The sequence below is a fragment of the Thamnophis sirtalis genome, unplaced genomic scaffold, assembly GCF_051295495.1.
Source record: "Thamnophis sirtalis isolate CommonGarterSnake01/CBP01778 unplaced genomic scaffold, rThaSir2_p1.2 scaffold_10, whole genome shotgun sequence".
Lineage (NCBI taxonomy): Eukaryota > Metazoa > Chordata > Lepidosauria > Squamata > Natricidae > Thamnophis > Thamnophis sirtalis.
In genome coordinates this window covers 69,899,602-69,911,961 of record NW_028261390.1, presented here as the reverse complement: position 1 = coordinate 69,911,961, position 12,360 = coordinate 69,899,602, and the positions used below count along the sequence as shown (strand labels likewise).

At 45.5% G+C, this 12,360-nt stretch overlaps 1 protein-coding gene across 1 annotated transcript in view; it reads left to right on the top strand.

Annotated features, from left to right (window-relative positions):
* Nucleotides 1–12,360, top strand: part of APBB2 (amyloid beta precursor protein binding family B member 2) — a 115,565-nt gene that overhangs the window by 46,000 nt on the left and 57,205 nt on the right. Inside the window, exon 4 of the mRNA XM_087724841.1 lies at nucleotides 1,680–2,501. Within this exon, the coding sequence (XP_087580967.1) occupies nucleotides 1,680–2,501 (822 nt within the window). The remainder of the gene's footprint in view (nucleotides 1–1,679; nucleotides 2,502–12,360) is intronic.

The window sequence follows — 12,360 nt, the reverse complement described above, 5'->3', positions numbered from 1 at the left end:
GTCGACAATTTCACAGCGATTCTGATTTGTGGAGTTGAGGAACAAGACGGAAATAAGAATGCTAAAGAAAGCCTACCTTTTCGGAATTGCGGATGAGATGTTTGAATAAAAGATCTTTCATCTCTGCCTCCAGTGGCGGGCTCCCGCCGTAAATATCGAGTACTTTTAAGACAAAAAAAAATCTCGCCCTTGCATTGCAAACCCAAATTTAAAGTCCCAGCATCATTGGGTGGCTTCCCCCCCCCCCCTTGTAAAAAGGCAAAGTTTTAGAGGCTTAAACTCATTTGCAGTAAATAAAAGGATGCCAACGTACAGCGGCTATAAAATATCCGTCTTGGCTGAGCTTCACACCGCAATTTTTCTCCTGCCCTTTTTGTGATAATTCCCTTAGTCATTTTATAGCCTTAAAAGAAGGAACAAGGGAGGGGGAAAAAAATCCCAGGGTTACAGATTCAGAGAATTCAGATTTACATCCTTCCCAAAAAAAGGGGGGGAACGGTGTAAATATTCTTCCATAGTGAGAACCTTTAATGATTAGAATTTGGCATTCCTTCCAAGTCTTTTTTTTTTTAAATAAAAAAGAGCTAATAAATTTTCTACTCGCTGTATAGCCAGCCTTTATGCAGGCTATAATTTAATCCAACTTCAGTGAGAGTTAGTTGTAGTTTACTAAGGTTGTAGGCCAGCATTAAAGTAAGAGCAGAAAACTTTTCTTTGTTTTGGTTCTGTCTACTCATTCCCTTTTCTTTTGCAGCTAATTCTTGACTTACAATTGTAGTGAAAAAAAGCCACTTATGACCGTTTTAAACACGCATGGACAGTGGGCCACGGCTCATTACCAGGTCGTGGCTTGTTAGCCACCGGGCCCGCCTGATTGGCAGGCCAATGCATGCACCCGTGTGCATGTGTGCACACTCCTTACTCACGCTATCACATGGGCTCTAGCGTTGCCGCGAGTGTTACGCGGGCTCTAGCGTTGCATGCATCACGCATGCATTCGCAGCCCCGCGAGTGCTATCCCGTTCACATGTGCGCATGCATGCATAAAGGTGCCTGCTCCTCCCTCCCTCCTCTGGGCCACCAACCCAGAAAGGTTGGGGAACTCTGTCCCAAATGAACCTATTTGTCAGGGTTCCAAACAGCATCCAAAATTAAATCAGAGTCCGAGGCAAAGGATTCCTCAAAGTTCCAATTTATGAAGAGAGCCATGTTGGCACATCTGGGGAAACCTGAATCATAAAGCTTCCCGGTCTTCCCCACCCAGTTGAAAGTTCAAGATCTTTCCCCCACACCCACAAGCCCATCACATGGTCCAATCTTCTACTGCCACGCTGGCAGTTCCACCCGTCCAGTTCCGGTCAGGTGCAGAGGTTCAGAGACAAAGGATGACCTTGGCTTTCTAGAAAGAATGTTGTTATGGCTACATAGCATCTAACTCTGTACAATCCCTCCTTCCACTTTCCCACAGCAGAAAAGGCATAGTAGAATAATAGAAAGTGTGGTAGGCCAAAGACCCAAAAGAAAAGATGGCTGCAGGCCTGACACTATTAAGACCTTGGTTCCAACTGGGGGGACTATGCAGAGGGTGTGCCATCTTGAAGCGTTGGCGCGCCGTGGCGATTTGCACCGGGCGATGGCGGGCGTTGCGTTTCTCACCAGCCTTTGTGTTTCTCCTCTAGTTGATTCCGGTGTGGAAACCTTGGTGGGGTTTATGGCAAGCAACGGCACCTCAGACGTTGTGAATCGGAACGGACCCGCCACGCCCCCCAACACCCTCCAGCTGCGCTCCTCTCACAACGAACTGCTGAATGCCGAAATCAAGCACACGGAGGTCAAGAACGGCACCCCTCCCAAATGCCGGAAGAAATACGCCCTGACCAACATTCAGACCGCCATGGGTTTATCAGACCCTGCCGCCCAGCCGCTGCTGGGAAGCAATTCCTCCAACATCAAGCTGGTGAAAAACGGAGAAAACCAACTTAGGAAGGCAGCCGAGCAAGGACAACAAGATCCCAACAAAAACCTCGCTGCTCCCTCCGTGACGACGGGTCTAAACATAACTTCTGAGAAGTTGGAGGGGAAGGAACCGAGCCAACAGGACTCTTCCAGCGGCGAAATCCTGCCCACCCAGCACCGAAGATCGAAGAGCTTCCTAAACTACTATGCAGACCTTGAGACCTCAGCCAGGGAGGTGGAGCAGAATTACGGGGAGAGCCAAGTGGCGGAGGAGAAGTTGTCGTCACAATGCAATAGCCAAGCCTCCCTGGTCGTGGGGAACGGGGAGACCTCGCCTCAGAAGCAAAACGAGGCGGCGAGTCCCGAAGATGGGCCAGCGGTGACCGTCTCTTCCAGTCCGGAGACTAAAAAGGATCACCCTAAAACCGGCGCCAAGACCGATTGCGCGCTGCACAGGATCCAGAACCTGGCTCCGAGTGACGAAGACTCCAGCTGGACCACCTTGTCTCAGGACAGCGCCTCTCTGAGTTCCCCGGATGAAACAGGTAAGGATGCTCCTTTGATGTGTTTTGGGCCTGGGTGGAAGGTGGAGGGAAGGTGAGGTGCGAAATAGGATGTACATCCCACTACCCTGCTGTCTGTCTGTCTGTCTATCTCTATCTTTCTATCTTATCTTTCTTTCTTTCTATATTTATCTCTATCTATCCATCTTTCTATATCTGTCTGTCTGTCTGTCTGTCTATCTTTCTCTCTGTCTGTCTGTCTGTCTATCTATCTATCTATCTATCTATCTATCTATCTATCTATCTATCTATCTATCTATCTATCTATCTCTATGTTCCTATATCTCTATCTATCTTATCTTTCTTTCTATATTTATCTCTATCTATCCATCTTTCTATATCTATCTATCTATCTATCTATCTATCTATCTATCTATCTATCTATCTATCTATCTATCTCTATGTTCCTATATCTCTATCTATCTTATCTTTCTTTCTTTCTATATTTATCTCTATCTATCCATCTTTCTATAACTATCTATCTATCTATCTATCTTTTCTTTCTTTCTTTCTATTTTTATATCTATCTATCTATCCATCCATCCATCCATCCATTCAAGAGCCGAGGTGGCGCAGTGGTTAGAGTGCAGTACTGCAGGCCACTTCAGCTGACTGCTATCTGCAGTTCAGCGGTTCAAATCTAACCAGCTCAGGGTTGACTCAGCCTTCCATCCTTCCGAGGTGGGTGAAATGAGGACCCGGATTGTTGTTGGGGGCAATATGCTGACTCTGTAAACCGCTTAGAGTGCGCTGAAAGCCCTATGAAGCGGTATATAAGTCTCACTGCTATTGCTATTGCTAACTATGTCCTAGTCCAACCCCTTTCCTGCCAAATTCATGGGACTTGATGTTAAGCTCCTTTTCAAAATATTTTAAAAATTTAGCAAGAAGGGAAGGTTTGCCAATCCTCTGTGGCGCTGAATCAAACAGGCGCTAGGCCACTCTATAAATTTCGTCTTCTGGAAGGTTAAAACCGATGCTGGATGGTGTTAGGCGCAAATGAGAGCACAAGGAAGACATACATGAAGGGAACAGTGAACGCATTTTTCTCCGTGAACGAGATTGATGAGAAAAATCCGCTTCCTGCTTCTTTCAGCCTCGTCCAAAATGTGATGTTTTGCCGGCTGCTTTCGATTAGCCCCCTCGGCCCAAAGTAGTACATTTTGATTTTTTGATAGGGTAGAGACAGAAAATACAGAATGTTTGGGCACCTGGGTTATAATAAACGGTGCTCTAAGAAATAATCCAGGAATACAATCAGTGTTTTGTCGTCTTGCATAACTCCAGATGCTCCCTTAGTATAAGTGGCGATGTGAAAAGGGGGCGCAGTGGCTCTGAGCTTGTCGATCAGAAAGGTCGGCAGTTCGGCGGTTCGAAACCCTAGCAGCACATAACGGAGTGAGCTCCCGTTACTTGTCTCAGCTTCTGCCAACCTAGCAGTTCGAAAGCACGTAAAAAATGCAAGTAGACAAATAGGAACCACCTTTGGTGGGAAAGCCTCCTAAAGGCTATGCGTATCTCTTTTTGGACAAAAAACAGGCCAGTTTTCGTGAAAAACGGGCCATTTTTGGGAGGTCTGCAGAGTGCAAAACCTTTTTTTTTTAATATGCCTCTTCAAAATCTTGGTGCGTCTTATACACTGAAAAATACAGTAACTTTGACCGGTCACTAAACGAACTGTTGTAAGTCAAGGGACTGCCTGTTGGCAAATTTCTCCTGAAAAGTTCAAGCTGACCCTTTCCAGGAGAAACTAGACTTTCTGTAGACAATCTGCTCTATGTTTGCACGTCCTTAGGAAGTCTAAATTGGAAGTCTTGCACAATTGATCAGAAATTCTGGACTCTCCATTCCGTCGGCGATCTCTCCATCAACCGGCCTGTCCTGGACGGTTGGTTGTTGATTGTTAATGATGACCTCCAAGGTCCCTTCCAACTCTGCTATTGTATTGTATTGTATTGTATTGTATGATGTTCCTGTTTTGATGAACAACTAGGATCATATTAGTGTTTGATCTTGGGGTTGTGTGTGTGTGGCCAGGGGGCGTGGCCAGCTTGACATCACTCGTGTCTGGGGAATAAATAGAAGGAAAGGGGAGTGGTGATCGTAGGAGAGAACAGTTCGTATTTCTGAAGATTTTGCTCATGGTGTTTCGTGCCTTTCGGCTGGGATCTCATGGCCTTGAAATTATCGCAAGGAACTGATAAGGTCTGTTGCTACCGGTAACTCCTTGCAGGTCTCTTGCCTGGACTTTTGGGTGAATGCCATTAATTCACAAGGGGTATATAAAGAGGGGCTTTTCGTGGCAAGGAGTCGTTTTCTTGCTTCTGCTAAGGCTGGGTCAGAACACTCGCTGTCCCTCTCAGGCCATGCAGAGGACCCAAAGGAGGCGTCGCAGGCTATCCAGAGCCTTAGGTAGCGGCCCGCAAAGTTCCATTGTTGCTGGCAGAGGGCCGCAGGAGGCTGTTGCGGCAGAAAACGGGGCCCAGGAGGGATGCGCGTGGCCCTCTCAAACTCTGTTTTCGCTGTCAGAGGCACCATGGGCCATTCCTTCGCTGTTTCCACGGCGGCCAAATCTAAGCACCCCGTGGGCTGGGTCTGGCCCACGGGCCCTGTATTAGTTCATCTAGTTTTTTTATTTCTGTTGGCTTAATCATTTTGAGGTCACAGAAATGCTATGTCGATTACAACCGAAGAGTTTTGATGCCCTATCAAACGTGATTTCACTATCCTTAATCGTTCACACCCTTATTACGATTTCTTGGAAATTTCAGAAGGCGTAGAATTCCGTGGTAAAATCAGTTTAATCCCCGGCGTTCTGAAAATACTATAGGTCGGGAGGAAGGAGGATGTTTCACTGCGTTCTGGATATCTATCATGTATACCAAGTAGCAACTATGACAACGTCGTCAAATGGAAATTTGAAGAAACGATAAACCACGATATGGGACATATCGTTTTATCTATAATAGAAGTCGCCAAACCTTAGCTACTAAAAGACTTGTGGATTTCAACTCCCAGAATTCCACAGTCAGCCATGCCGGCAAGGGAATTCTGGGAGTTGAAGTCCACAAGTCATAAAAGGACCATCGTTCCCACACTGGCTCGGGAATTCTGGGAGTTGAAGTCCACAAGTCATAAAAGGACCATCGTTCCCACACTGGCTCGGGAATTCTGGGAGTTGAATTCTGGGAAGTCATCAAGTGGCCAAGTACATAATGCAGACTTCTTAAAACCCACATTTTTATTTATTCCTCTACAATGGGCGAGGGTTTTTTTTTTTTGACAGCTAAAAAAAGTGATCTAGGGGTCCAGCAGACACATAAGATTCCCATAATTAATTTTTGAAATAACATCTTACTTCGACTTGAATTTAATTTCAATGTCAGCCGCGTGCTTCTTCTTTTTTTTAAAGTAGAAAAAATGAAAGGCAGTTTCCCAGGTCCTTTTGGCTGACACAGTTATTGGCACGGCTTAAAACTATCGATCGAAGCGAGGAGGAGGAGGAGGGACTTGGGGAGAAGGCAGTACTTTTCCTAATAAAACCGTTTCCCTAAATCAATCGGGCCATTACCGCAACGTATCTTCAGGGAGCTGAGGGTTGCAGCAGCCTTATGCGGAATTATTATTATTTTGCTTGCTTCTTTAAGCCAACGAAGCTTTGCGATAAATTTGATCAAACTTGGAAGCATTCCCTTCCTTTTCCTGCCCAATTTTCTCCCCCTTTTTTTGATATATATCGAGGCATCTTTAACACGCATTTATAAACGGGAGGCGAGAAACATGGGCGAGCCGGTTCGACGTTGATGTGAGCCGTGCTTTAAACTGAGATGGGTCACGTTGGACCCAATTGGTCAGGAAAATACAAAGCCTTGGCAATCTCACACATCGGATTCGTAACGAAGGCCTTCGCAGGTCCACGACAACGCGGGAATTCCTTTTTTGCTGCGTTAGAGAAGGCGTTCATTCATACCTGTGGCGTTTTCCCTCGGCAAGCGGCAGACTTACTACCTGATGACGGTTTGGTCCAACTTCATAGACTAATTAAATAAATGGCATGTAGGAAGAAGCGGAAGGATCTTGACCCACGCTCGCGCATGCACGCAGCCCGCTTAACTGTCGGGGTGATCCGGAGTCTTAGCTGAGTGGTGAACCACAAGCAACCGTGAAGATGTTAGAACATGTGCAGAGCGAATTTAAAGGATGCCGAGAGCGGGCCAGACAAGATTCAACTGCCGAGGACACTCTAGCAAATGTAAGTCATGAACATTACGCATCGTCCGGTTCCAACTGGCGTGGGCAGCAGAGTTGGGTTTCACATAATTTTACCACCGGTTCGCCGCACACCAAAACTGTGAGTGTGCACCCATGTGCAGAGCTTAGAAAACGTGGCTAAATAGGACGGCATAGAACTGGGGGTGGGTGGGCAGGCCTACCCATGGTTCCACCACAAATGCGCGCACAACAAAAGCGCACCTGACTAAACCGCGGTGTCTAAAGCGCGGTGATAAAACCGTGCAACGAATGAGCGACTAATTAGCCCTAAAGCGCGCCGACAAAAGCGCGCTGTAACGTAACCCTTAACCTAACCCTAAACCTAACCCTAAACCTAAACCTAACCCTAAACCTAACCCTAAACCTAACTGTAAATCTTACCTTAAATGAAATAGCGCTTCTGTCGGCGCTCTGTTGTCGGTGCGCTGTTGTCGGTGCGCTTTTGAAATCGCAGTTTTAGCGCCGCGGTGTTGTCGGCGCGCTTATGACGTTCGCACTTTTGACGGGTCACGCTACCCATAGGTCGCCACTAAAAGTTTGCCCTAACCGGTCCGAACCGGCTGAATACCATCACTGCAGTATTATTATTTTTTAAAGAAACAAAATATCTCTAGCTTTGATTTGAGAAGGTTTCCGAAAAACAGCCCTCTCTTATCTAGCAAGGTTAAGAAATCCGTACAACGGTGCAATTAGCAGCTTCATATTCTGTACAGACAAATCCAGAGGTGGGATTCGGCCGGTTCGCCCTGGTTTTGGCAAACCGGTTAGGGAGACGGCGGGAGGCTCGCCTACCCAGATGTCATCATGGACGCTCTGCGCATGGCGGAAGCGCCACACACACACTCCCGCTTCTAAACTGGTAGCAAAGTTACAAGGATTTCATGCTCGGACCAATCGGTTTTTTAGTCTGAAAATTGTAATCTACCTTGTGCATTTGCACGGAAATCTTAGAATTTTAGTTCATTTTTTAATATATTTTTTTGCAAACGGTGTGATTTCCTTTCAGGTGCCACGCGAAATCTCTTCCCGGTGCCTCTATTTTTTTCTCTTAAAATCATCTTATATCAACGGAGTCCAGTCTTCTCAAGTTTTTTTCAACGTGAAGTCAGTATAATGGAAGATTAGTTTTTGAAACGCTCAGCGTTTTAGCGCGGTAGGTCCGATTGGTTTCTTTCAGACGGCTTTGATAAACAATCAGGAAGGATTCTCATCCCGTTTTATCGAGATGACGGTATTTTCACACCGTGGATTAATCCCCTGTTGAATTGAACAGCCTGGAGTAAATATTGGTAGAAGCCCGTTAAATAAAAAAATTTGATATATAGGTCAGTTATGGATTTTTGTTCAGCTACGATTATATTTATAGCTAGTCATGTGCTTAAGAGATATTTATTATTAATGAGAAAAAAAAATCTCATTAGTTAGGGTTGAAGAGCTAACCTAATTGTACTCTGGTGTGGATATTGGTGTGAAATTTCAGTTGCTTTCCTTCGGTGGAAACCTACAGACGTTCGCTGAATTATACGGCCGTCCTTAATTAAATTTGAGAAAAATCAAATCCGTCGCCCTGCGGCTAAAGGATTGTATTTCCTTCATTAAAATAGCAACTGGAGAAAGGCTGTCTGGATAGGTCAAGGTAGAATTATGGAGACACTTCCTAAGATTGGGAACAATTAACCCGTAGAATGGTTTTTGCCTTTGCAAGCTGTAGGTGCCCCATCACTGGAGGTTTTGAAGAAGAGACTGGGCAGCCATTGGTCTGAAATGGGATACGGTAGTGATGACTAGCCTTTTCGGCACTGAGTGCCAAAACTGGAGTGTGTGCGGCGGGAGCGGCGGAGCTCCAGAACCTGAAGAAGAGCAGCTGGCCGATGCGCATGTGCGTGGCAGCCAGCAGCTCTTCTGGGTTTCGTAGTGCGCATGCCGGAACCCGGAAGAGCGGCTGGCCAGAGCGTGTGTGCCCACAGAAAGGGTTCTGTGTGCCACCTCTGGCATGCGTACCATCGGTTTGCCACCACGAGTATAGTGTCTCCTGCTTGAGCAGGGGGTTGGACTAGATGACTCCAATGTCGATTTCCAAATCATTCTGTTCTGTTCCGTTCATTTTCCTATTGTACTCAACTCTGCTCTGCTCCATATTTTCTATTCTGCTCTGCTCTACTCTACTCCATTCCATATTTTCTGCTCTGCTCCAGATTTCCTATTCTGTTCTGCTCTGCTCTAATCCATTCCATATTTTCTGCTCTGCTCTGCTCCATATTTTCTATTCTGTTCTGCTCTGCTCTACTCCATTCCATATTTTCTGCTCTGCTCTGCTCCATATTTTCTATTCTGTTCTGCTCTGCTCTGCTCTACTCCATTCCATATTTTCTGCTCTGCTCTGCTCTGCTCCATTCCATTTTTTCTGCTCTGTTCTGCTCCATATTTTCTATTCTGTTCTGCTCTGCTCTACTCCATTCCATATTTTCTGCTCTGCTCCATATTTTCTATTCTGTTCTGCTCTACTCTACTCCATTCCATATTTTCTTCTCTGCTCTGCTCCATATTTTCTATTCTGTTCTGCTCTGCTCTACTCCATTCCATATTTTCTTCTCTGCTCTGCTCCATATTTTCTATTCTGTTCTGCTCTGCTCTACTCCATTCCATATTTTCTTCTCTGCTCTACTCTACTCCATTCCATATTTTCTGCTCTACTCTACTCCATTCCATATTTTCTGTTCTGTTCTGCTCTGCTCTACTCCATTCCATATTTTCTTCTCTGCTCTACTCTATTCCATATTTTCTGCTCTGCTCTGCTCCATATTTTCTATTCTGTTCTGCTCTGCTCTACTCCATTCCATATTTTCTTCTCTGCTCTACTCTACTCCATTCCATATTTTCTGTTCTGTTCTGCTCTGCTCTGCTCCATTCCATATTTTCTGTTCTGTTCTGCTCTGCTTTGCTCTGCTCTGCTCCATTCCATATTTTCTGTTCTGTTCTGCTCCATTCCATATTTTCTGTTCTACTCTACTCTACTCCATTCCATATTTTCTATTCTGCTCTGCTCTACTCTATTCTACTCTACTCCATATTTTCTGCTTTGTTCTGCTCTACTCTACTCTATTCCATTGCATGTTTTCTTTTCTGTCTGTTCTGTTCTACTCTACTCTACTCTACTCTACTCTACTCTACTCTACTCTACTCTACTCTACTCTATTCCATTGCATATTTTCTGTTCTGCTCTGCTCTGCTCTGCTGTGCTCTTTGCAGCATCCCCAAAGTCATGCCATCAAAATCCAGACGGTTGGCAACTGGCTTGTACTTTACGACTGTTGCCGCACCCTGGGCTCACGACGTGATCCCCTTTTGCGACCTTCTCACCATCAAAGTCCGTGGGGAAGGCCGGCTTCACTTAACAACCACGTTACTCACAATCTACTGTGGCAGATTCACCTAACAGTGGGGGGGGGGCACGAAAGGTCATAAAACGGGGCCAAACTCACTTAAGAAATGCCTCGTTTAGCGACCGAAATGTCACGATTGTAAATCAAGGACTAGCTGTATATCGAAGGTTTTGATTTTGATTTGGCAATTTAATGTAGCCAGGGTCTCTAAAATACATTTTTGTCTTTTGGGGGGAAATCGGAAATGTTTTTGCGACTCTGTTGTAGAAGCTGCTTTCAAAGGCACGTTGCCCTTTAAATAGGTTTTATTTATATGTTGTTCTTCTGGCTTAGCCACTGTACTTGTGCATTTTGTTTCCAAGGGAAAGAAATTGAGTGTCTGATTGTTTGTGGTGGGCAGTGCCACAAACCGTGAACAATTACTGCTGTGTTCCTTCCATCTTTGTTGCTTGATATGGAAGAAATCCCTCATTAGCAGCAGCTGGGTAGATTTTGCCTTCACACACCCGTTGTTATCTGAGCTGGAATTGCACTAATTCATTTTCCTAATTCCCTAGCAACTATTGGCAATTTTTATTTATTTATTTTTTATTAAAAGTTTTAATAAGTTTTACAATTATATACCTTTCCCCTTCGGTTCCACCACAAATGCGCGAACGACAAAAGCGCGCCTGACTAAACCGCGCTGACAAAACCGCGGTGACAAAACCACGCCGACGAATGAGCGCTGAAGCGCGCCGACAACAGCGCGCCGACAGAAGCGCGCTGTAACCTAACCCTAAACCTAACCCTAAACCTAACCCTAAACCTAACCCTAAACCTAACCCTAAACCTAACCCTAAACCTAACCCTAAACCTAACCCTAAACCTAACCCTAAACCTAACCCTAAACCTAACCCTAAACCTAACCCTAAACCTAACCCTAAACCTAACCCTAAACCTAACCCTAAACCTAACCCTAACCCTAAACCTAACCCTAAACCTAACCCTAAACCTAACCCTAAACCTAACCCTAAACCTAACCCTAAACCTAACCCTAAACCTTACCTTACCTTAAATCGCGCTGTTGTCGGCACGCTGTTGTCGGTGCGCTTTTGACATCGCGGTTTTAGCGCCATGCTTTTGACGTTCGCGCTTTTGTCGGGTCACGTTCCCCTTCCCTACCTCCCCCCCTAACGCCGCGTAACGGAGGGAGCTCCCGTGACTTGTCCCAGCTTCTGCCAACCTAGCAGTTCAAAAGCAGGTAAAAAAATACAAGTAGAAAAATAGGAGCCACCTTTGGTGGGAAGGGAACAGTGTTCTGCGTGCCTTTGGCGTTGAGTCATGCCGGCCACATGACCCCCGGAGACGTCTTCAGACAGTGCTGGCTCTTCGGCTTTGAAACAGAGATGAGCGTGTGTGTCCCCCCCCCGAGTCAGGAACGACTAGCACATATGTGCGAGGGGAACCTTTACCTTTATATTATGTATTACCGTATTATGTAAAAGTAAAAAGTTGGGGTTTGATGTTATTATCTTATTCTATTGCACTAAAGGGAGTCGGGAACTCCACACTTTCTTTCTTATTTCCTTCTTTTGTACACTTTCCCCTTCCCTTTTTCCTCCCCTATCCTTCCTACTATTTTCTTTTGTAGTTTTATACCTTAGGGTATGACCACATTTTTCAGAGTATAAGACGCAACAAGGTTTTGAAGAGGCAAATTAAAAAAAACAAAAACGTTTTGGCACTTTGCAAACCTCCCCAAAATGGCCCCTTTTTCACGAAGACGGGCCCGGTTTTTTTGTCCAAAAAAGGGCATGCATAGCCTTTAGGAGGCTTGTAGAGTGCTCTTGGGGGGTGCCCCCCTCAAAAAACGAGCAAAAAACGGCCCATTTTTTTTGCAAAACAGGCCTTTTTTGTTTCAAAAAAAGGGCATGGATAGCCTTTAGGAGGCTTATAGAGTGCTCCTGGGGGTGGGGTGGGGGGCAAAATTGAGCAAAAAACAGCCCGTTTGTTGCTCATTTCTGCCCTCCCCAGGCCCCAGGAACTCTCTGAAAGCCTCCTAAAAGCTATGCACAATCGTTTTTTGCAAAGGGGGCGGGGTTTCAGGAGGCAAAAAAATGCTGTATTCAGTGTATAAGAAACACCCAGATTTTCAGCCTCTTTTTGAGGGGAAAAGGTGCGTCTTATGCTCCGAAAAATACGGT